Consider the following 27,041-nt stretch of genomic DNA (forward strand, 5'->3'; position numbering starts at 1 on the left):
TATAATTTGACCAATGAAATATAACTTTTCAAGTTTAATATTGACCCCAGGATTTGATGGTGTAATTTTTTTTATGTCCAAAGAGGAAAACCAATACGTAAAATGTTTTGGTCCACATTTTTGTGAAAGCATTTCATAGCAGCTTTATTTGGGAAAGCAAAACTTAATGCAGGACCAGATCGAAAACTGGGGGCTGTTGTAGGCAGTGTCTGCAAGGAAATGCAACGGATCAGACCGGGTCTTCAAAGTCTGAAGTCGGGTGCTCTATCAACAAGTTGATTGCTCTACCGCAACATTTCTCCCTCCTAAAATGTCTTCACACATGAAGACATCAACCCAGGATCTTTATCCCCCGGCAGGCATTTTCACCTGTCGGTTCCAGGGGTTGGCCAGACAGCACCAAACGTAACATCGTCGCAAGCCACGCCTATCGTCTCCGTTTATGTCAAATGAGGTAGGGTAGGTAGTACCGGGCTCCGTATCCGTGGTTAGCGACGATGCAAACGTAACAGGAAAGGAGAAAATGCAATGTATCAGAATGGGATTTGAAATCCGGGGCCCCATGAATCTCTAGTCAGGTTCCCTCTCGACTGAACCATCAGCGATCAAACCGGCACAGTATATTTCAAAAGTATCGAATTTAACACTGGCGGGTGGGGTTATCCTTTATTCACAGTACTACTCTAGTTCGAAAACGCGCGGATCTCGAACCTGTTGATGTTGAATGTATCTGGATAGAAATTGATAATATAGCCTCACAGCTCTACCTATGTTATGTTCACCATTCATTTGTAATTGGTCGACAGACAAAATTAACACCATGAACATCATGCACTTTATTATGCTATGATCATATTTTCTGATGTAAATGAACTTAATCCGTTATAGTTTCATATGTTTAAAATATTTTTTTTTATGTAGGATTGAAATATTCTCTCTCTCTCTCTCTCTCTCTCTCTCTCTCAGATGCTTTTCCTAAAATATTTGGATCCCTGATTATTGTTAAAGACGGTATTAGCTGCTGGTGGCTGAGACACTACTTCTGAGATGCTGCACTGTTTACATGCATTGCAGGATCCTGTAACTGTTCTGCTAAGCGCCTTTCTTTACTCGCCAAAATATTGACTGCTGTGAAAGAGAAACTTTAGACGTATTGCACCATAACGCGTGCGAGAAGTGGTGTAAATCAAGTGTGGATTCTCAAAATTCCAAAGAACTTTTAGCAAATTTGAAATCGTAAAGCTTTTCCAAATCAACAGCATCAGAATGAGCGACTTTTCACTATCAGGCTTTTGACATCATAGACAAATTCTTCTACAATAAAAACGAGACTTAGAAATATTCATGTTATGTGATCATTCGTCCTAAAAATTACTTTATTAAACACCACTCTGTTTCTACTCACAAGTACCCTGAAGCTCGTATTAACTATCTGTTGGAATTCCTAATGGCATAAATTGTGCTCTTTTATTAGTTGACCTGTTGTCCAATATTCAAGGAAACGAACAATTAATATCTCGAGATCGTTTTTCAATATTTTAAAAAATTCAACATGAGTAATACTGATCGGAGACTGTTGTCTTATACGGTTCCGAGATCGTGTGTTTTTGTCAATTATAACGAGGATTTTGGAACAGATGTGGAGTCTCTAGAACAGAATATTACTGAAGCTTAATAAAATTTGATTATATCGGTAACTTATGCTTATCTGCAGTTTCAATCCTTGTGTAGGATTTATTATGTTAAATTTTACACTTCCGCTTAATGATTCTGGATTTAAAAGTACATAAATCTATTGTACTCATTGACAATGTTAAACAGTCCTGTCCATCATTTACATACACCACATGGCTTCATGTCCTTAACTCAGTAGTCATAAAACTTTGTAAGTCGCACAAGACAATTTTAATGCAAAGCATAAAATCTTTAGCATTCTAAACTACTTCCAAGGAAACTCACAGAAATTGTAATGTTACATATTCTATTGAAAAATGGAAACAGAAAAAAAACAATTCATAAAAAGCGTTAATACTATCATAAAGATCACTTGAATATGTGGTTTTTAAAAATCATAAATGAAATATCATTCCAACGTAAATTCACTAATGCAAAATGAAAGTTTTTAAAAGTGCGTAACCGTTCAGGGAATGAAATGCGTTATAATTATTAAATACATTATAATAGAATTTTCAAAATGACAATAGTGGTTTTAAAATTAAAGTGAGATATAAACAAATATCACATACTACACACTATGAAAAAACGTCAATTATTACTAATCTTCATTGTTAACCAAATCAAAACACTAACACTAGGGAGCTCTCTCTCATATTTTTTTCCAGTTGTTTCTTTAAAGTTGTTGGTTTCATTGATTTACATTTAAACCATAGTATGCCCATTTTCTTACATTATTATTTTCACTATATAAATACTGTAGTACTATACAAAGGAGAAAATCATTAAAAATCAGTTTGCTAAATTGGTTCATCATCATTATTGAGTTTTCATTATACGATCTTCAAGGACACATCTATGGCGTTTAAAACGTAGCAATGTTATACAAATCTTGATTTATATTCGATAATTTTTATGGATATTCGATAAACCTTGATTTATATTCGATAATATTGTCTTTTATAATTCGAAATGTTTTTATTATATTTCATATTTCCGCATATAAATCAAGATTTGTATGACATTGCAACGTTTTACACGCCTACACGCCTTACACAATGGAACAGGGAAACCTAACGGAGTGTATAGTAAATCCATTCTCTTTAGAGAAGTGCACAGTCCTAACCTACACCCGCGTGCTATTCACTTCTCTAAAAATAGTCGCATATTCCAAATTAAATTAATTTTCGATTATATACACGACCTTGTCATGATATTTAGACATATTTTTTCTTCAGAAAAGAAGGGGAATTTGAAATTAGCAGAGTGATGTTCCTGTAAGTGTACATATACAACGGAAAGTCGACAAGACAATGTATTATATACAGGTGATTTGTCTCACGCGTCACACTTGTAACATACCATGTCTTATGAAGTTTTGTGAACAATGCAGGTCTTTTGTAGCGAAAAGGGAATTAGATAAAGACCGACAGTTGTAAGCACCCCCACCCCCAACCTTTAATTGATCGACAGCCAAAATAAATTTACAAATGAAAAAAAAAAGAAGAATATATACCGCTGCATTTATAATTTTAAGGCTTAACAATTTCCAATAAATGGGATTTTAAATACTTTGAATAGTTGTTGTTTATTAGTCACAAGCAGCTATAGCTTATAGACATAGTATACAATGTAATAAATCTAAAGCGTATAAAGTTCAAGTTCAAGAAAGAATAGAAATTGTGCTTATACATTGGTATTTCTAATTTCAAAGGAATTCTTAATAAATTTACCCAAGTTACATAATTCCTTTACATTCTGTGTCGAAGCTGAATAATTTAATACTCTGAATATAATAATATTTTTTCAAAAATTTGATTCTTAAATGACTGTAATAGGTACACTTAATTTTCTTCAAATGAAACTCATCTTCTACATCTAAGGTAAATAAAGGACATATACGTCTTTCTAAAGGAACATTTTTGTATCTACCGGTTTCAATAACTAAGCAGTGAAATGATTATCTTAACTTTTTATACTGTATAGGAATTCTTTTAGTTAAGTAGGATTGCAAAGTAAAATGGTCAATCAAATGTTTATAAATTCTACATTTTGAAGAAGAGTTGATATCAGAAAGTATTGTTTGTCTACAATTATCAAAAATACGTTGCTTAGCAACTACAAACATAAATTGTGGCCTCAAAGTACATTGATTTAACCATAAGTTCATCAATCCAACATTTGACAAAACACCTTTAACATTTACTAGCCAATTTTTACAGTTTTGTTTACTACTCATTTCATCACACATATAGTCATAACATGATTTCAAGATACAATTTTTTGCTGATAAAAGCTTTAACCAATATTTTAAAATTCGTAATTTTCCCACACATTGCAATGGTAATCTACCCAATTCACAATAAATCATTACATTAGGAGTAGCACTTTTTAGCTCACCTGAGCCGAAGGCTCAAGTGAACTTTTCTGATCAAAATTTGTCCGTTGTTTGTCGGTGGCGGTGTCGTAAACTTTTCACAGTTTCATCTTCTTCTCAAGAACCACTGGGCCGATTATAACCAAACTTGGCCAAAAGCATCCTTGGGTAAAGGGCGTTCAAGTTTGTTCAAATAAAGGGCCATTCCCTCCTTCAAAGGGGAGATAATCACAAAAATGCAAAAATAGAATGGGGTCATTTAAAAAACTTCTTCTCTAGAACCACTGGGCCAGAAGAGCTGACATAAAAGCTTTCTGACATTGTGCAGATTCAAGTTTGTTCAAATCATGGCCCCGGGGGTAGATTGGGGCCACAATAGGGGATCAAAGTTTTACTTGAAAATAAATAGAGAAAATATTTATCATCTTCTCAAGAACCAATGAGCCAGAAGAGCTGAGATTTACATGAAAGCTTCCTGACATAGTGCAGATTCAAGTTTGTAAAAATCATGGCCTCCAGGGGTAGGTTGGGGTCACAATACGGACTAAGGCTTTACATGCAAATATATATGGAAAGTCTTTAGATATGGGCCAAGGTAACTCAGGTGAGCGATGTGGCCCTTAGGCCTCTTGTTACACCCAGTATGCTTTTACAAAAATCCGATCTTTTCTTATGAGCACCCCACACTTCACATCCGTAATCATATAACTGATCGTGTAAAACACTAAAGTGTAGTTATCTATTTACGGTTGTCAAAATGAGTAAATGTCTTAGTCGATTATTTGATAGCTTTAGTCGAAGAATATCCGGTGATGTTCCTTAGTACAATGTATATACATATATTGTTCAGGATAACTTACTCACGTATCTACGTGCCTTTACCAACAATCAGATACGCGTTATACTAGCTATATTGTATATTGATGTTGGTTGTATTTTTGGGAATTTTGCTATCTGACATTTTGTAAACAAACTACGTAAAATTGACGTTTGAACGGCGTAGGAAAACATAGTGTAATAATCAGAATTTTTGTAATGGGCGATATCCACTGGATAAAGGAGTAAACATTTGATTCTATAAGATATCTCATATAATTTACATGCAGTTTATAAGATATCTCAAAATATATGAAATGCAAGGTGAAGATAACGAACAGTGAAAATATATTATAAACTATACAAGACATCTCATATAAAATTTATAAGTCATCTTGTATATTAAATAAGATATCTTATAGAGTTAAAAACAGGAGGTATCGTTAATTTTATAAAATATATTATAAGACATATATGATATGTTGTGCACTACTTGCACTTAATTGACACCTGTGACCTAGATTGTTCTAGAGTTCGATGTTTACTTCTTTAGTAGAAAGATGACTGAATGGTTGCGTCATTGTCTTTCAAGATTGTACTATGTATCATAAATACACTGTGAATTTTTTATGATAAAAAGCTCTGGTTAGACAAGCACTTTAGGCATTTGGATTATTTTATCACTGGGAACTAGGATTTTGGAATTAACTGTTTTGTGTGTGTAGATTCAGTTCGGCACGGACTTATTCACTTATTGTAAGTTAGTTCTATGCTGTTGTTACAATTTTCTTTCAATAATTGTAAATAAATCTTATTAATTATGTCTTCCCTCTTCCAGGGGGGAGACATATTGTGTTTGTACTTTCTCTCCGTCCGCCCGTCTGTCTGTCCCAAAATCTCCTATATGACTTATCGGATAGACTTGAAACTTTGTACAACACTTCATTATCATTTGTGGATGTGCATGTTTTTGGGACAGGAGGATCCAATTATTTTCCTAAAGGTTATAGTGGATCTAAAAGGGGTGGATGATGTAAAATAGCTTGTGAACACTTCTCCAAAATAGCTTATCTGATAGATTTGAAACTTTGTACAACACTTCATTGTCATTTGTGGATGTGCATATTGTCGGGACGGAAGGATCCAATTATTTCCTTAAAAGTTATAGTGGATCTAAGAGGGGGGGGGGTGATGAAAATAGTTTGTCATCACTTCTCCTCCTATATGGCTTATTGGATAGATTTGAAACTTTGTACAATGCTTCATTGCTATTTGTAGATGTGCATATTGTCTGGACAGGAGGATCCGATTATTTTAGTAAAAGTTATAGTGGATTTTAGAGGGGTGGATGATGTAAAATAGCTTGTCAACACTTCTCCTATATGGCTTATCTGATAGATTTGAAACTTTGTACAATGCTTCAATGCCATTTGTAGATGTGCATATTGTAGGGATAGGAGGATTCTAATGTTATCCTTAATGTTATAGTGGATCTAAAAGGGGTGGAGGGTGTAAAATAGCTTGTCAACACTTCTCTTCCTATATGGCTTATCGGACTTCATAATGTCTCTGTTGCAGCCCGTGCTTTCTCCTCCATACCATGCAGTACATTAAGGAGAAGAGGTTTCATTTTGAGTACTTCCAATTTGGGGAGTTGGGTAGACATTTGTTTTTTATAAAAACAATCTCTAGTTCTTTAAATACCTTTGTTAGTAAATTCTGCTGCTTTAAGGGTAATTCTGACCCATAACAGAACTGGGGTCTCGTCCGTGTTCAGGATGAATAAAAGCATCGCATTTTCGGGATTTGTATTTCAGTTTTTTCTGAATGATTGCATTTCACAGACAGCAGAATTTACCATGTTTTTGTCACAGATTTTCTTGACTCGCCAAATGTTCAGGTGTTCGATGCCTTAAAAAAAAGATAATTTGATCAGTTTAGCTGTACACTTTGGGTTAGAAATTAGATCTGCAATGCGTAAACAAGATATCAGAGTTAAGGTCGCTAAAAAAAAACTTGTAGAAGAAAATATTTTTGAGTGATATGATTTTCAGAAACAAACAGCTGAACAAGCGAAAATGATAGAATTTGAATTAGAAAAATTTAGAATAGAAATAAAAATAAAAATTGAGAAAATGAAACTAGAAAACGAAAGAGCAGAGAATGAAAGAGCGGAAAGAGAAAAAGAAAAACAAGAGAGATATGATTTTGTGAGAGAAAAAATGCAAGCAGAAAATGAAAGAACAGAGAGAAAAAGACAATTTGAAATTGAGAAATTAGAATTAGGCCTACAACAAAAATCTGAAATTGTACCTGTTAGAAATGTATGAAGCTAAAACTATCAGGTTAGTTCCGAAATTTCAAGAAAAATCAGTTGATGGATATTTTCTTCAAGCTGTATGGTCCGAATTACAATATTTTTTTCCATCTCGTAAAAACGCTATTAAATCATCGCACGTATGTAGTTATGAGACTGTACGACATATCATGAATTATTTCACCTGTTTTAACCCAAATAATTTGATTTTAAATCGATGTTTACAAATAACCGCGTCACTCTGCCATTTCAAGTGATAGTCACGTGACCAGTTCAAACTTTCAGATCATCGGTGGTCTTACCTGTGTAAAGCTGTGTATTTTGTTATAACAGTACCGTACCATAAGTTTAGTAGAAATAAAAATATCAAATACCTTTTAGTAATTCGTTGTTTTACGCTCTTTCAGCCTTAAAACTAGACATTTGCGTATGAGTTAATACATCATGTTGGGATTCCCCTGACGCACGTGGGTCTATTTATACACGTCTATTATGCGATGATTTATATATGTAGCCACTATATTTACTTTCTAAATAATTTTCTCACTGTTTTCTTTTACATGCAGATGTTTTCAAGCATGTAATTAAGGGAAAGTTAATAACTTTATAAAGTAATTAATCTGCTTTAAAGTAATTATGTACAAAAATAATACATGAACATCGGGTCATACAGCTTTCAGTTTGAAAAAGTTGCAGAACATTTGAATTGGCCACGACAGGTTTGGTCCATTTTGTTACGAAGTGTTTTGATTGGCAAATCGGCCGATGTTTACCCGGCGCTGGTCATAGCTGAGAGTTCAGATTATGACAAGGTCAAAGCCGCGATCTCAAAAAGAGTGCTTCAGAGTTTCAATCTAGTCCCCAGTCACCACCTTACAGAGGTTCCACGTACAATGTCAGGACGTTCTGAAGGTTCCTCTGGTGTAGGATCGCTTCCTACTTGTACTTATTGTAAGAAAACAGGTCATCTAATTAGTGGATGCTTTAAGCTTAATAGAAAAAAATGACCTTGACAAACCACATCCACATACATGCTTGTACAGCATTTAGAAATGATACGGAAGCTTTTGCTTCGTTTTGTTCTGACACTCCTGATGTTCAGGGTTCAACTTCCATTTCTGTTAATTCTGTGGAGGATTATAGGCCCTTTTTGTCTGGGGATTTGTTTCACTCTATGACTCTAGTGAAGTTAAATCTGTTCAGAGTTTGAGAGATACTGGTGCTGCACAGGCTTTTTTGTTAGAGAATATTTTGCCTTCGTCTGAGCAGACTTCTACTAGTGTGTCAGTTTTATTACAGGGTGTTGAGCTAGGCCTCATTGATGTTCACTTACATAGAAATTATCTGAAATCATATTTAATTACTGGACCAGTTATCGTAGGGGCTCGACCAAATATTCCTGTTCAAGGCGTTTCCTTGTTGCTAGGCAACGATTTAGCTGGTGACAGAGTTGTGCCAGATCCCGTAGTTTGTGAGAAAATCACTTCCAATGTCGCGTCTGATGATGAACACGACGACTTATATCCAGCCTGTGCTGTTACTAGATTGATGACCACAAGAAAAGAAGTCGATGCTGACCCTGTTCAACCCCTCAACACGGCTGGTTGATCTAATGAAATTGATCTCATTGACATCAGTGACACTTTCCTGTTTAACCTTGATGGCAGTTCAATCAAAAGCAGACAGCCATATAGCAGTGAGTCTTCACTGAAAACCAGTGACTATGATGGTCCCAATACACAGTTAGACCAGGGCAAGGACACCCACAGTAGAGATCAATTATTATCCGAGCAAAATAAGGACCCTGATATAATCCAACCTAGGAATAGGGCCGCCAAAGTTGGAGAGTGCTTCTATACCAACGATGGGATCCTTATGCGAAAATGGCGACCACCTCATTCACCACCAGATGAAGTATGGCGGGTCGTTCACCAGATAGTGGTCCCAGTGATACATGCATCGTAGGGACATCATGAGTTTGGCTCACGATACACCCATAGCAGGTCATTTAGGAGTCAATAAGACTTGTAACGAGATTTTTAATAATTTCAATTGGCCTAAGTTAAAAATGGATGTTTCTGAATTTTGTAAGTCTTGTCATGTTTGCCAGGTGGTAATTAAGCCTAATCAGAAAATTCCATCTACCTCTCTCCAACCCATTCCAGCATTTGAAGAACCATTCAGTCGGGTGTTAATAGATTGTGTAGGACCTTTGCCAAAAACGATATTAGGGAAACAGTATTTACTATCATGTTTACGTCCATTTGATTCCCTAAAGCTATACCTCTTAGGAATATTAAGGCAAAGACCATTGGCAAGGCCCTTACCGAGTTTTTCAGTTTTGTAGGATTGCCAAAGTCTATGCAGTCAGACAAAGTTTCAAATTTCATGTCAGGATTATTTCAACAGGTCATGCATGAGTTAGGTGTTCACGGCGGGTGCGACCGGTCGACAGGGGATGCTTACTCCTCCTAGACACCTGATCCCACCTCTGGTGTGTCCAGGGGTCCGTGTTTGCCCAACTATCTATTTTGTATTGCTTATAGGAGTTATGAGATTGATCACTGTTCGTTATCTTCACCTTACAGTATACCGTAAGTCTACTGCTTATCATCCCGAGTCTCAGGGGGCACTTGAACATCTCCATCAAACCCTTAAATCTATGACGAAGACATGTTCTTATCAGTATGATAAAGACTGCGAGGAAGGGGTTCACCTTGTTTTATCTGCTGCAATAGAAGCAGTTCAATAGTCTCTAGGATTAACTCCATTTGAATTAGTGCTTGACCATACAATTAGAGGTTCTTTGAAGTTGCTGAAGAAAGATGGCTAACCAAAACTAGTACTCTTAATCTTTTGGCCTATGTATCTAATTTTAAAGAGCGTCTTCATAACGCTTGCAAATTAGAACAAGAAAATCTCAAGCCAAAATGAAAGTTTGGTATGACAAAGATGACTAGGAACAGAGTTTTTAAACAAGGTGATAAGGTTCTTGTATTTTTGCCTGTTCCTGCCATCCTTTGCAGGTTATATATTATGGTCCTTTTTAAATTGAAAACAAGCTTCATGATGTGAATTATGTAGTTAAGACACCTGGCCGGCGTAAAGAAAACAGAGTTTGTCACATCAACATGTTCAAAGAGTATTTTGATAGATGTGACCGAAATTCTGTAAAATCAATTTCCACTTTAGCCAATGTTAAGACACTACAAGCTTGTACTTGTAAAAAGGATTTGAATCAGAGTGTGCGTTTAAAGAACTCCGAAATTCTTGGTAATCTGGATACCAAACTGCAACATTTGAATCTTCACCAGAGAGAACAAGTTCAACGTCTCATGGAAGGTTAAGACAACGAAGAGTGATCAATCTCATAACTCCTATAAGCAAAACACCTTTCACAAAATAGAGAGTAGGGCTAACACAGACCCGTGGATATACCACAGGTGGGATCAGGTGCCTAGGAGGAGTAAACATCCCCTGTCGACCGGTCACACCCGCCGTGAGCCCTATATCTTGATCAGGTAAACGGGGTTATCCGTAGTCAAAATCAGTGTGCCAAGAACGGCCTAACAATAGATATGAAACACGTCAGACAGCATTTGACCCACTGATAGGTTATATCAGTAAAATAGATCGTTATAAGGACCATAGAATTTGCGAAATGCTGACTTTCAACGAGACTGTTGGAACCCCTGCACCATCAACTTGTTTGTCAGTAGCCTGTTTCGATTTAAAAACTGACCATAAGCAGAACAAGCTCTTGCGTATCGAATCAGTTGAGAGATATAAACACCATATGCAAGTGATAATGGAATATTGCTACATAAATATGGGAAGCTGACGATTAAGAAGCTGAAATCATCCCGTTTGTCAGTTTGTCGTTAATATCTACTTTCAATGAAATATCTAAGTATGAAGCAGAAGTGGACGACTCTGTGGTGTGTTTTATTTCACAGGGATATATCGAATCGGCATATGAATGAAAATTATTATTGCTAATAAATAATTCGTTGTCGATATATCTAAATGTCGAATTGAAGGCCACCGCCGGAGATTTTTTCTTCTCAAGTAGAAGTTTTAGAATAAATTCTGCTTCATGGTAATATAAAGACAGGTCAGCTAACAAAGGAGCATAATTCGTGTCCATGGGGATTTCAACAGACTGTTGGAAGACCTGATCACCTAAAGACCACGAAGATATTATCAATAAGGAACTCCAACATATTTTTTATTTCAACTTCAGAGGACTTGTGCCTGGAATCAGAGTGGCGTTTAACAAAGTAATTTTTTGGATGACTGATCACTAGATAGGAATATTTGCGTTTTCCATTTTTGTTGCAGAAGCAGCTGTCTATGATGTCAAAAAGTCTAGTCCTTAATTTATCGTGAGGAATGGTTGTGTAAAGTGTTGAAAAGTCATACGTTTTGATGTTGATTTGAGAAAAGTTTTGCGATATCAAGTTTACTAAAAGTTCTTTTAAAAAAAATTAGAATCCACATTTGAAATACACCACTTCTGGCATATGTAGTCGCACAGTATGTTTCTCTTCAGAGCTGTTAATATTTTCGTGATGAGCAAAGATAAGGGCTTGGTAGAACATTTATTGGATCCGGCTAATTATCCTTCAATTTTCTCGGATGTTCCAAGAGAGACCAATGCCGCTTGTCATGATGTTATAGTTGGTGACGCTTTGCCCATCAAGCAGCATCCCTATCGTTTAAATCTATTAAAATTCTAGTATTTAAGAACAGGAGTGCAGTACATGATGGACAATGATATTAGCGAACCAAGTAAAAGTGAATGGAGCTCATCGTGTATTCTCGTACCGAAACCTGATGATCTGTTCTCATGAGTAGCCCAGTTCTTTCAGCTCCTGATTTTTCTAAGCAATTTAAGCATACTGTAGATAAAGTGATGTAGGAAACGGTGTTGTTTTGTTCCAAGAACATGGGGACAATGTAGATAGAGTTGTTTCTTATTTTTCAAAGAAACTTACAAAATGTCAACAGAATTACTCAACTATTGAAAGAGTTTTTTGCTTTGTTGTTACGAGCTCGTAGCTTAAGAACAATTTAATGTTTATTTGAAAGTTACTGTGCATCCAATTCTTGTTTTTACGGATCAAAACCCTCTCACTCTTTTGCATAAAATGTCAAACAATGATCAAAGACTCACAAGATGGAGTTTATTAATACAAGAGTATGCTATTGATATCAAACATCTCAAAGGCAAAGACAATGTTATAGCAGATGTCTTATCAAGAGTGTCTTGAGTATGTTTTGTTATTTTGTTGTTGCTTTAATTGATGTACATATGTATTAAAGAATTTAAGTTTTCATTTTCATTCAAACTTTTTAAGGGGGAGGTGTTGTTTACCACTTACAATCAATAGACACTTGTGAGCTAGATTGTCCTAGAGTTCGATGTTTACTTCTTGATGTGTACTACTTGCACTCAATTGACACCTGTGACATAGATTGTTCTAGAGTTCGATTTGTACTTCTTTAGTAAAAAGATGACATAATGGTTGCATCATTGTCTTTCAAGATTGTACTAGAAAATTCATTCACTTTGAATATTTATGACAAAAAAGCTCTAGTTAGACAAGCACTTTAGGCATTTGGATTTTTGTTTATAATTGGGAACTAGGATTTTGGAATTAATTGTTTTGTGTGTAGAGTCAGTTCGACACGGACTTATTCACCTAATGTAAGTTAGTACTATGTTATTGTTACAATTTTCTTTCAATAATTGTAACTAAATCTTATTTATTGTTTATTTGCCTTTGTAAATTCTGTTGGTTTAAGGGTTTGTTCTGACCAATATCAGATATCTTATGTTTTATAAGATATCTCATAAACTTTATAAGATATCTTATAATACCTACAAGATATCTAATATTTTCATAAGATATCTAATAAAAGTAAATTGATACTTCATAAAATTTATAAGATATCTTATAAAAATTGATATATTTATGATTGATTGACTGTAGATATCTTAAAAAGTGTATCAAATATATCGAAAAACGTTAATAAGATATCTGATAAAGTTTATGAGATACCTTATATACTATATACAACAAACAAAATTAAGGCAAGCGTTATAGACAGAGCTTAGGCAAGTTTGATAAGTAGATTTAGGATATTCTAAGTAATCACTCAAAAGACAAAGACATGCCCATTCATCAATGCATGTTATATAGCACGAATAAGAAAACATTTCCTATACTATACACGACGGGGTATGCCTAATCTCTGAATGTGTATTTCATAGGAAAGGGTGAATTTTAATAGTTTATATGTTGTCCCTTTTCCCTTTCGAAAATTTCTCACTGACATAGAGACGTTTCCAGCTCTCTAGGTAAGCATATGTGTCTTCCTGTTAAACATACATAAACAGAGGTAAACTTATGAAATATGTTTATTCACCAAATTGAGGGCCCACGGGGGCACGTCCATTTTAACTAGTAATTATTATAACAATCTAAATAGATAACAATCATTCAGATGTACTACTACTGTCACAGTTCATATGTGAGTAAACATGAAAATCGCACTTTTTTGTCAAACAGCATAAAAACTTAAATGACAACATTTTAATTTCATCAGTTTACAAAACCACTACTTCAAAAATATATATAATTGTGGACATCAGGGAAATCAATGTATGATAGATATACAGTAGAGAAAAATCCGTACTGGAGTTATTGCTCTTCACAACTTTTGTATTTGTTTACATGAGAGTTCAGTGCTCTACCGAATGTAAAGGAATGTCACATGCTAATATTTAACACTCATGTATACTTTAATTGCATAATGTTTCCAGGTGCCTATGAAAGTCATTTATCAATAGCTTAGGAAACTCGTGTACGTGACATACATCGAACATTTCTATATAAAGATCGAGTTCATTCACGTTACTTCTAGTGAAGGTTAGAAATTATAAATAAACACAGTTTTTGGTTTATCTGTCAATCTTTTGTACCTCTCGCAAACTACGAGGATCTTTGACCTTATATCGCAGCACATGGGGCCTGGGTATGTCGTGCTAAAATCTACGTCACTAATTGCGTTCGGAATAGAACTCTGGAGACGGAGCGTGGACACACTAGGCCTAAACCAAACCGGTCTTGTGTGACACGTGATGATTGTACTTCCACAGGAAGTCAGTCCCGTTATCTCCTCACCGTCCATTGATCCCAGATGTCCTAGATCCTTTAAGCTTGATGGTCCTGTAATATGGAATTGTTCGATTTTTCCGTCATTGGATAAAAACAGGATCTGATTTCGAAATGGACAGAAGTTAAAGTACCCCTGACTCATGTAAAACGATCTTCCCAATCTGTCTTTTTCAATGACTTGCAGAAGTGTGTTATTGTTTCCATACACACAAAACTGCCAAGTCTGAGACCCTATAAACTGATACATGAATCCAGATAAATGGCAGGACACAACTAATCTTTGTCCTCCGTATTCAACCCCAAAACACTTGCCCCTAGTATTAATGACTCCCCCGTGTTCCACCGTATTCCCGGTAGGTAGTGCAATGATACGAATTTGCCTTATATCTGGTTGGGACACATAGACACCTTGGTCACTTTCTGTGATGTCAAACGGAGGACTGTCTACATACATGCAGTCCTTAAAAGAACCATTCGCTGCGAATAGTTTGATAGTAGAGTGTGTCTTGTCAACTAATGCAATGACACCGTCCCTGAGCATAGTGCAACCTGAAATGTGTGTATCTTTTCCAAAATGAAGTGTTTCAGTGAGATTAAGATTAGGGCGGACTTCCGGCGGGTAAATGCTGTCTATCAGCTGACTGCTCAGTATTGCCTGTTGGAACGTGACAATCCGGTCTGGGTCAAACAATCGAACGAGGTTTACTGTTAACAAATAGTTTAAGTCACACGAATCCAGTTCCTTTGTTTTGGCGTCTATAACTTTCGTGTAATCTTCGGTTGCACGATAAATATGCGAAACATCTTTTGTGTTTTCCCAAAGCTCCTTCATGTGTTTTACAACCTCTGTCAAGACATCTGCAGAAGCAGATTGTACGGAGGTGCATTTCCTCAGACAGTTTGTTTTAGTTTCATCACTGCATTTGTCTGTTTCTTCTTGTAAACTATCAACTTTCGATTTAAACTCCTTGAACAATATATCTAGACTGTCTTTTTTGTGTACTTTTAACTTTTTCTCTAGATCACAGCATTTGGTTTGAAGATGGTGGGCTCTCCTATAATTCTCAATACACCGATCGTAACAGTTTCCTCTTTCGATATTTAGTGTTGGAAACTCGTCCGTTATTCCAATAGTGTCCGTTGGACAGGATGCGTGTCTTTCATCAAATCTGCACAGTGGACACATCGGTTCTTTATGGTACAGACACAGATAGTCTGCTGGAGTTCCATGAACACATTTTTGTTCAGCTGCCATCATGGCGTTGTATTCTGAAAATCAATCCCTTGGAAATCTAAAAATAATTTTTTTTATTTATATCAAATGGAATTCATTTGTATATATTTAGAAACAGAACAATATTTACTTCTATTTTAAAACGACAATATAATCCAAACGTTTTGCCATATTCTATTTAGAAATATAAGCGATAGTAGGTGAGCAGATCATTGGATCTAATTTTAATTAGATTGGAGAAAATACATAATTCGTTTGTTTCATCTGTAGAGTAGTAAAGGACGCCTTTTACCACCACCACCTCTCTTTAAATTATGAGAGCTTATTGATATTGACCCTGACTTGTACGCTTACGGGTGTTAATTACAGTGCACCATTCTCTACCCAGAGTTCCGTGCGCTCCTTGCACTACACCTCTGTCAACGGCTTTTTACAGAAATCTTGTAAAAGTTTCTTTGATCCAACATTTATGTTTAGGACTAGATATTTAGTCATATTATGATATGTTTTTGGTGCAATCAAATTGAAGCTTATTGTAAATTGTTTAAAATCGCCGTTTTCTGATCATAAATTTGGAACTACTTCCTAATATGCGTATGAATGTAGGATATACACGTGGTGGAGATTTAAATGTAAACATGGAATCAAAAGTAAAAAGGCTGTAAAAATACAATAAAACTTGTAAAATAAGAGACAAACAGCTAAATGGTATATATGCACTTATTAAAGTGTCAGTTGGCTTGAAAAGAGCCCGATATATCACCTGTTGCCTGAACTTTTAAAGGGAAAGGAAACCGAGAATGATTGTTTATATCATGTGATTATATTATCACTTGATTCCAAGCGTGGACAAAGGTGTATGTGAAGCTTGCGTAACGCGCCCTCTGGTGAGAGAATGACAGTGCACAAACGCTTTCATTGTAAAAGTTTTTCTCCTCGGTGAGAATCTTAATGAAGAAGTTATTGAAAACTGGAACGTGTGTAAGAGGTCTATATCAACCAAATAGAATGTAGTATCAAGAGGCTTTTTACATGTTCAGGTATTCACTTTTCAATGGATTTGACAAATTTTTAGTATGATCAGAAAAAAATCCTGGAAAAATTGAGACTGTTAAGTGTCAGCGACTTATTGAAACAAATTCTGTATGACAAAGAATTAAAATGCACATTTCCTATATAAAGGTAACGCCATTCATTCAGTTAGATATCAGAACTTTGAAAGGATAAACTCTGCCTGGCGTAGGTTTAAAAGGTAAGATTTTTAAATGATGGATTTGGAGAAAACAAAGCATTTCCAAAAAAAGGATTTTAAGAGCATGCAATGTGTTTGAGATGTCTGTAGAAACTCAGCATATACTTTAGTATTGAAATGGAAATGTCCTTAGTTCCATTTATCAACCAAGGCATCGTTGTATTGTTATATATGCGCTCAAACTAAAGATTTTCAATTGATTATGAAAGCTCCCTGACAGTGCAGATTCAAGTTTGTAAATATCAAACTCTTTCTTTCTACGAAAACTTTTCGTTCAAGTACAAAATCCATTTGATTCGTTGCGAAAGTGTATCATTTAAATGTGAGTAAATTTTCATAGTTTTGTAAAAACAAAAAATACTTTTTTAATAACATTTTCATTTGTATGCTAATACTAAAATGTTTTATAAGATATCTCATATAATTTACGTTTTATAAGATATCTCAGAAAATATATAAGATATCATATAAACTATACACGATATCTTATAAAGTTTATGAGAATGCATATAGAAATAGAATATATCTTATAAATTTATTTTTATAAAATATCTTATAAAACATATAAGATATTTCATATGTTTTATAAGATATCTCATAAACTTTATAAGATATCTTTAAATATCAAAAAGGTAAATATGATATCTGATAAAGTTTATAAGATACCTTTTATATACTATATACAACAAACATAATGAAAGCAAGAATAACACGCAGAATTAAAGCAAGAATAATAAGCAGAGCTTAGGCAAGTTTGATTAGTAGATTTAGGATATTCTAAGTAATCACTCAAAAGACCCATTCATCAGTGCATGTGATATAACAGAACAGTTCTTATACTATACACGCTGGGGTATGCCTTGTCTCTGAATGTGAATTTCTGTGAAACGGCGTATTTTAGTAGTTTATGTTATCTCTTTCCCATTCGAAAATATTTCGAACTTTGATATATAAAGACGCCTTCAGTTCTCTAGTCAAGCATTAGAGACGACCTAAAACTGAGCATTGGGAAAATGAAATAATTTGGTTACAGTTTAATTTTCTGAGGAATATACAATTTAAATAATTGTCGATACACACCACGATAAACTTTTAGACAGGATGCAACTTTTATTGTAAGCAAATGCAGCTGGTGTTGCTCACAACATGTATACTTCTTAATACAACTCCATGGTTGCAGTATCAGGTCTTTAAGGCAGAAAAACTGTATCGATTACAACTTATAGTTTAATATATTAATCAACAATCAAAGAAAATATATGCGTTTCTGTCTTTCTAAATGTTAGACATACATAAACAGAGGTAAAGATGAAAATCGCACATTTTTTAAAACAGCATACAATCATAAAAACCGGTTCAAATGACAAATTTCCAATTTCATCAGCTAAGAAAACCACCACTTCAGAACTATATATAACTGTTTACAGCAAGGAAATCAATCTATACTGAAAATATATATACAATAGAGAAAAAATACCTTATTATTGATCATGGCAACTATTTTTGTTTCAATGTTTGCACGAAAGTTAAGTTTTCTACCGAATGTAAAGGAATGGCATAAGCTAGTATCTAACACTGAAATAACATTTTTTCAGGTGCCTACGAAAGTCGTATAATAAAAGCTTGTGAACACTTATCAATGTGACATTTAAACAATTCACGTTACTCAACCCAATCTATATCTAATAAAGGTTAGAAAGTATAAATAAATACAGTTTCTTTGTTTCGTTGGTATCTCTCACAAACTACGAGGACCTTTGACCTTATGTTACAGCACATGAGACCTTGGAAACCGATGTTAACGTTTGCATTACTAATTGCGGTCGGAATAGAACTCTGAAGACGGAGCATGGACGTGCTAGACCCAAACAAAACCGATTTTGTGTGACACGTGATGATTGTACTTCCACAGGAAGTTAGTGCCGTTATCTTCTCACCGTCCGTTGATCCCAGGTGTCCTAGATTCTCTAAGCTTGATGGCCCTGTAATATGGAACTGTTCGACTTTTCCATCATTGGCTAAAAACAGGATCTGATTTCGAAATGGACAAAAGTTAAAGTACCCCTGACTCATGTAAAACGATCTACCCAATTTGTCTTTTTCAATGACTTGCAGCAGTTCGTTATCGTTATCGTACACACAAAACTGCCAAGTCTGAGGTCCTATTAACCGATACTTGTATCCATAGATGTATCCAGACAAATGGCAAGACACAACTAATCTTTGTCCTCCGTATTCAACCCCAAAACACTTGCCCCTAGTATCAATGACGTTCCTTTGTTCCACGTTATTCCCGGAAGTAATTGCAATGGTACAAATTTGCCATATATCTGGTAGCGACACATAGAAACCTTGGTCACTTTCTGTGATGTCAAACGGAGAATTGTCTACCTTCATTTGGCTTTTAATCAAACCATCAGCTGCGAGTAGCTTAATTGAAGAATTCATCCTGTCGACTAACGCAATGACCCCGTCCCTGAGCACAATACAACCTGAAATATCTGCCTTTTTCTCCAAAAGCACTCTGGTGTCCAGTGATAGAGTGAGATTAAGATTAGGATGAACTTCCGGCGGGTAAATGCTGTCGATCAGCTGACTGCTCAGTATTGCTTGTTGGAACGGGACAATCCGGTCCGGGTCAAATAACCGAGCAAGATGTACTGTTAAGAAGTAGTTTAAGTCGTACTGATCCAGTTCTTTTCTTTTGGCGTCTATAACTTTCGTGTAATCTTCGGTTGCACGATGAATATGCTTAACATCTTGTGTGTTCTCGCAAAGCGTCTTCATTTGCTTTCCAACCTCCGTCAAGACATCGGCAGAAACAGATTGTATGGAGGCACATTTCCTCAGACATATTGTTTTAGATTCATCAATGCATTTTTCTGTTTCTTCTTGTAAAATATTAACCTTCGATTTAAACTCCTTGAACAGTGTATCCAGACTGTCTCTTTGAGGTACTGGTGACTTTTGCTGTAAATCACAGCATTTGATTTGAAGATGGCGGGCGCTCCTATAATTTTCAATACACCGATCGTAACAGTTTCCTCTTTCGGTACCCGGTGGTGGAAACTCGTCCGTTATTCCAAGAGTGTCTTTTGGACAGGATGCGTGCAGTTCAGCAAATCTGCACTGTGGACACATCGGTTCTTTGTGGTACAAACACTGATAGTCTGCTGGAGTTCCATGAACACATTTTCGTTCAGCCGACATCCCGAGGAATTGTAATCTGAAAATTAGAACGAAGCACTTTAAACGTTTGGAAAATTAAAAATAGACATTTATATATATATATAATGGAATTCACCTGTATATATTTAGAAACACAAAACAGTCGTTACGTCTCCGATAAAACCAGTCTGTTAAAAACGTCAATAGAATCAATGCAGAATAATCAGCACGGTTTCCATGTTCTATTCAAGAAGCATCATAATTATAGGAGATAAAATACATAATTCGTTTGCTTCATCTGTAGAGTAGAAAGAGACACCGTTTACCTCCCCCCGCAACAAACGGAAGCTTATTGAATTAGATAAGAAAATATTGACCCTGACTTATTATGCGGTGACGAGTCATAATTAACGCGGGTACAGATATTGCTTTTATTGTAAAAACTTTTCTCATCGATGAGAATCTAAAAAGAAGTTATTGAAAACTGGAATTTGTGTAAGAAGTCTTTATCAACTAAAGAGAAAGTAGTATCTAGAGGCTTTTTATATTGATGTTTCCTTAGATATTCATATTATGCATCAAATCACATCGAAATTCGCACTCAAGAATCTCTTATTTGCAAATAAAACACCTTTTATCATTCCGGGAAAATCACAAAAAATCATATAAAATAATTGAGAGCTTGTATCACTCTTTGAATGGTGAAATAATACTTCATAAGAGGTGTTTTACCGAGCCATTAAATACAATTTTAGTGTAATGAGCTACCTTAGATTAATATATCACTAAAATATCTCGCAAATATAATGATAGCTACATTCAATAGATTATAATCTACAGAGCTATCTTGAATAGTTTAAATATATAGAGCTATCTTTAATAGTTTAAATCTACAGAGCTATCTTTAATAGTTTAAATATATAGAGCTATCTTTGATAGTTTAAATCTATGTCCACTGCATTGTGTGCTCGGTTCAACAAAAGTGAGAAAATACTTAATGGGGAGATACATATAAAAACCTCACAGATATATCGACGACGTTTTATCTATCAACAATAATAATTTTCATTCATATGTCGATTTCATATATCCCTGAGAACTCGAGATAAAACACACCACAGAGTCTTACATATCTGCTTCGTACTTTGATATCTTATTGAAAATAAATATTAACGGCAAACTAACAACTCAACTTTATGACAAACGGGATGAATTCAGTTTCTCCATTATGAACTTCTCATATTTATGTAGCAGTATTCCATTTTCACCTGCATATGGTGTTTGTTTCTCAACTGATTCGATACGCAAGAGGTTATTCCATCGGTATATATGGTAATTTTTTAAAATCGAGGTAGTCAACTTACAGACAAGTTGATGGTGCAGGGATTTCGACAGTCTCGTTCAAATTCAGCATTTTGCAAATTATATGGTCGTTATAATGATCTAGTTTGCCAGTACAACTTATCATTGGGTCAAATGCTGTCTGACTGGTTTTATACGGATTGTCAGGCCGTTCTTGGCACACTGATTTTTGACTACGTATAACTCCGTTTTCCTGATCAAGATATAGGACTCACGGTGGGTGTGACCGGTCGACATGGGTTGCTTACTCCTCCTAGGCACCTGGTTCCGCCTCTGGGATATCCAGGGGTCCGTGTTTGTCCAACTCTCTATTTTGTATTCCTTAAAGGAGTTGTGAGATTGATCACTGTTCGTTATCTTCACCTTTCATGTAAAAGTTGTACAAACATTTGAAAAATGTCCACAGATAAATGAAATTATTTTGCAATCAAGCTATTGAAAAGTTTTAGCTTTCATGATTTAAAGGATCATGTGAGTTTTTCTCTGTGGTCAATGGATTTGTCAGTGTTGTAAAATTTTCACAATTTTATTTTTCCAGAACCAAATGGGTTAAGTGCAACTAAACTTAGAATAGAATACTCTTGGATAAAGGAAATTAAAGCTTATTCAAATGTAGGACAAATTCCCCTTCAAGGGGTGATAATCAAGAAAAGACAAAAGATTGGGTTGATTATTTAGATTTAAAGACAAATAAGTTGTTGTTAAATGGGTTTCAACAGCTTCGTTAAAAGTAAGAATTTTGCAAATTCAATGGTCATTTCACAAATACAACCTAGGCCGAATGCTGACATGTTTCATACCGATTGACAGGCCGTTCCTTACAAGCTAATGCCCAGGGGTCCATGTTTGCCCTACTCTTCATTTTCTGTCATTTATTGGAATTATAAGATTGATCACTGTTATCTTCACTTTTTGATCAATATGTAAACATTCCCAAATTGTGTGCACTCAAATTGTTATGTAGCCTGGTTTTAGGAGTAAGGCTGGAATCATGGGATCTTTTAAATTATACATAAATATAGATTTGAATATCGATGCGAAAGGATATGTAAAGGACGACCCAATGGTAGATACCTACCGGTACAGCCAGTGGGACAACAGTAGCACAAAGCCCCTACATGGCTGGGTCAAAGATTATTTGACCTCGATCAAAGGAATCTCGTTGTTACACTCATTCGATCCAGCTATCGGGGTTGATGTTTGACTATTCATTTGACCCTGCTATCTGGACCCCTGTTTAATCCAGTCATCGGGACCGCTGTTATTGTATGACCCGCCTATTGAGACCGCTGTTATTGTATAACCCGCCTATTGGGACCACTGTTATTGTATAACCCGCCTATTGGGACCGCTGTTATTGTATAACCCTCCTATTGGGGCCGCTGTTATTGTATTACCCGCCTACTGAGACCGCTATCATTGTATGACCCGCCTACTGAGACCGCTATCATTGTATGACCCGCCTACTTGGACCGTTATCATTGCACCCATTTGATCCAGCTATCAGGACTGCTGTTATATTTTAAACTGGTTAACGTACCACTGTTATCATTGACTTACCTATTTTGTCCTGTACCGTAGTAAGTAATCAACGAAACAGTACAGCTGCGTAGTTAACGACTTTCGATATAAATACTGGGAACAAGGCTATTCTATTTTCTGAAATACATTCGCTTCGATTTCATTGGTCTATTTCTGAATGAGTTTTGTTTTTATTTTGCTCAACAACGAGGTGAAAATAAAATGATAGTTTACAGTTTTCATTTTAGCACAAGAACAATACACAGTTTTAGAAATACATATTTTAAAATACGACACTCGATTAGCATACAAACAAGTACAGAAAGGTGAAGAAAGATCTGACACTCGATCGCCAGTCTTGAGAGATATCAAGTTTTCTGGAAACATCTATAAAATCACAGTCACCGAATGCAAACTGGAAATAATACCAGTAGAATTGTTTTTGACTCGGCTAATTTCGGATACAGGGGTAGTTTGGGTCGGTTCTCAAAGTAAACAAAACGCTTGTCTAGCTAAAGATGAAAACGTCACATTGCAAATGCCTTTAGGAAGCTATAGAGATTTCGGTTTTTTCTCTGTCATTTCTTGTATAAAGTGTAGCAGGTGTAACCTGACTGTTTCGATATAAATAGTACTGTTGGCGGTAGTTTTGAAACTTCGTAGACCAGTCAATGAAGTTCGTTATTTAGATTACCAGCAAGATTATCGTAAATTCCTGTTACATTGTACATATTGATGATTTAATCTTCGAAAAGATTTCAGCAACATTTGACAGTTGAATTTTTAATGTTAAAAAAATGGAAATACGTACGATGTCTAAAATATGAACTAAATGTTATAACTTAATAGAAATAATAATAAAAGAAAATTTGACTTTTTATCATTTTAAGAATGCCTAGGTAGTCACCTAACAAATATCCTTTGGGTTTGCAAAGTTTACTCTTCAAAATCATGTATCTGGGAAATACGATTTGGATAAAAAAAATATGGGGAGAAAAACGGCTCTTTCTGAGTCTGTAATAAATAAAAATCGTTCAACTGCTGAAAAAGACCTGTAAACAAGATCTTGAAACTACCTAAGCACAGATCCTGCGTAGAACTGGCGAGCTCTGTTAGTCGTTAGGAGTAATACGCTTCAAAAACCCTCATTGACCATCAAAAGACTGAAGGAGCGGGTTCAGAAAGCGGCACAATCTTTCAATATGCCAGTTTCGAGATACGAACTCTTCTGTATAGGAGGTGCATTTAGTGTAACTTTAAATGACTAAGTGGGACAGAGTGGACCTACAGTCAATGAGAAAGACGATGAAATGTATTAAAAGCGGCTCCTCTTTTAATATGTAAATGTAGGAAATACAAAATAATATCGAAAGAAATGTTTTACTAAAGTGGAAACATAAAAACAATGTCATATTTGCAAGTAATATCTTTGATATGGTACTTATGACCAACGAAATAACGTGATATGATAAGAATTATATGTATCTAATTACTCCCTAAATACTTTTAACTTACTTAGTTTGTGTATCAGTCGAATTCGGGTGATCTAACAGTGTCTGATAAACGCACAGAGTACATTCACTTACGAGGTGATGAATATTAGTCCCACTCCCGCGTGTATACAAAATATTTCGCGCCTCACTATATACGAGAGTTCTCCAAAGGGAAATAACTCGGGTGTATCTCGAAACCGGCGTATTTGCCGGACCGAAGAAAAACTTGAGTTCTCTGGAGCTGGGATGATGAATCCGGTTGTTGTAAACAATTACACTCCAGAGTTAGAAGTCATTGTCAATGATTTGAATCTTGCTGAAAAACCACATTGTCTGTTGAGGTGTTATGAAACCTCCGAAACTTTTAACACACCAGCAGGTCGTTTCATTGCCGACAAGAAATCATGAAATTTTGTGGGACAAAACAGCAACAACCGAACTAATGTCACTATCATGACATATGTGAATGCCATCGAAATAAGTATTCCTCCTATTTTATCGTGAAGGGGAAGACGTCAGCTTAATATCGAGGCGGAATCAACAAACAGTCCGTGGTGAATGATAAGATCGGAGAAAGATGGTTCCAGGGCATTTTCTTGGAAAATTGTGGCTTAGAGACACCACATTCTTCCCACAAGTCTTTAGCCAATTTGGAGTGTTGCAAATGCCTCACACTACTCACATCCTACAACCCATTGGTCACTGCGTCATCGGGCCGTTTACTACGTCCTACAATAAATACACGGGAATCCGGGTTAGAATAGGTCTTCAGTATACCTTGCTTGTCGTATAAGGTGACTTAAATGGGGTGATACTTCGGATGAGACCGCAAAAACCGAGATCACGTGTCACAGCAGGTGTGGCACGGTAAAGATCTCTCCCTGCTTAAAGGCCGTAAGCGCCTGGCATAGGCCTAAATTTTGCAGCCCTTCACCGACAATAGTGACGTCTCCATATGAGTGAAAAATCTCAAGCGGGATGTTAAACAATATACAACCAACCAACGCCCTACAATAAAGCAAATTCGGGTATAAAAACGATCTGTAAACAAATGAAGTTTCCCTGGTCTAATCCAAATGACGAGAGCATTATGAATTCTGTCCAGGATTATGCCAGACGATATACTAAATAAGAAAAAGAACTTGGTGCATTGTCATAATGGATTAAAAGTAGAAGAGGAATATTAAAATCCCGCATTAGACATATTAAAACAAAAGTACGTACCATCTATCCTTCTGTGTTTAGTAAACCAGAAGTGATAAAACAATTTGATAGGTTACATGAGGAATATGTTTTGGTTCCGGCTGACAAAGCTTGTAAAAATATTGTCTTTGTTTGTATGGCTCATTAATTGTATGGCTCATTATTACAACTGTATTTTAAACGAACTTGGCATTAATTCCACTTTTGGTAATCGTACTTACACTCCAACTGCCCTTTCAAAAGACGAAATTCTTCAAAACCATGCTTCAGTTTTAGACACATTTAATATCCCAGAAAATGGGTCGGATGCATATTAGTTACCGTCCCTATACTGGATTCCTAAACTTCATTAAAACCCTTACAAACAAAGATACATTGCAGGATCCGTTAAATTTTCTACCAAGCCCCTATCTTTGCTCCTCACGACAATATTAACAGCTGTGAAGAAGAAACTTCAAACGAACTGTGTGACTAAATGTGCCAGAAGTGGTGTAAATCAAATGTGGATTCTAAAAAAGTTTTAGTAAACTTGAAATCGCAAAACTTTTCTCAAAACAACATCAAGCTTGTGACTTTTCAACACTTTACACGACCAATCCACACTTGACTTTTTGACATCATAGACAGTTGCTTCCTCAACTAAACCGCAAATATTCCTATCTACCGTAGTGATCAATCATCCAAATCATTACTTTGTTAAACGCCACTCTGATTCCACGAACAAGTACTCTGAAGTTAAAATAAAAGATATATTGGAGTTCCTCATTGACAATATCTTCGTGGTCTTTGGTGATCAGGTCTTCCAACAGTATGTTGGAATCTCCGTGGGCACGGATTCTGCTCCTTTGTTGGGTTAGCTGACCTGTTTTTATATTCCTAGGAAGCAGAACCTATTCTAAAACTTCTACTTCGATTCCACATTTAAATATATCGACGACGTATCATCTATTAACAATGATAATTATCATTCATAAAACGACAGCACAGAGTCGTCCATTTCTGCTTCATACTTAGACATTTTATTGAAAGTAGATATTAACGGCAAACTAACATCACGCCTTTATGGGAAACAGAATGATTTCAACTTCTCCATCGTCAACTTCCTAGATTTATGTAACAATATTCCATTTTCATGTGCATATGGTGTTTATATCTCTTTACTGATTCGATATGCAAGAGGTTGTTCTGCTTATGGTCAGTTTTTAAATCGAAAACGCTTAGATCAGTTGATGCGAAAGAAGCACACTTCTGTGTCCCTGAAACCCCAAAATTAACAACATCAATACATACTTCATTCATTTAAAAATTGATGAGAAATGGGTCACTGATCACCAGAATATCAACAGAAAGGGAATAACCCTGCAATCAGTGCAGTCAGCTAGGACACTGGATCAGTACAAGATATATGAAAAATTGCTGCTAAAGTGAAACAAGTCCAGT

At 35.6% G+C, this 27,041-nt stretch overlaps 1 protein-coding gene across 5 annotated transcripts; it reads right to left on the reverse strand.

The window, feature by feature from the left end:
* Positions 1–13,590: 13,590 nt before the first annotated feature.
* LOC125670067 (uncharacterized) lies at positions 13,591–23,228 on the reverse strand. Of its 5 annotated transcripts, XM_056162258.1 has the most exons (3): positions 22,945–23,038; positions 21,600–21,747; positions 13,591–20,080 (listed from the first exon to the last, which is right to left on the reverse strand). In XM_056162258.1, exon 3 carries the CDS (start codon positions 20,062–20,064, stop codon positions 18,547–18,549), a length of 1,518 nt encoding a protein of 505 aa, XP_056018233.1. In that variant the 5' UTR covers positions 20,065–20,080; positions 21,600–21,747; positions 22,945–23,038; the 3' UTR covers positions 13,591–18,546. The 5 variants fall into 5 exon arrangements, with proteins under 5 accessions (XP_056018233.1, XP_056018234.1, XP_056018236.1 ...); XM_056162259.1 differs by lacking the exon at positions 21,600–21,747 and having other exon boundaries at positions 22,945–23,228; XM_056162261.1 differs by lacking the exons at positions 21,600–21,747; positions 22,945–23,038 and adding an exon at positions 20,303–20,368.
* Positions 23,229–27,041: the final 3,813 nt, after the last annotated feature.

Source organism: Ostrea edulis, chromosome 4 (genome assembly GCF_947568905.1).
Source record: "Ostrea edulis chromosome 4, xbOstEdul1.1, whole genome shotgun sequence".
NCBI classification, from domain to species: domain Eukaryota; kingdom Metazoa; phylum Mollusca; class Bivalvia; order Ostreida; family Ostreidae; genus Ostrea; species Ostrea edulis.

What these genes read in the sequence shown, in the direction of transcription:
- LOC125670067 (XM_056162259.1), bottom strand. Translation starts at nt 20,064, where the DNA reads ATGTCGGCTGAACGAAAATGTGTTCATGGAACTCCAGCAGACTATCAG.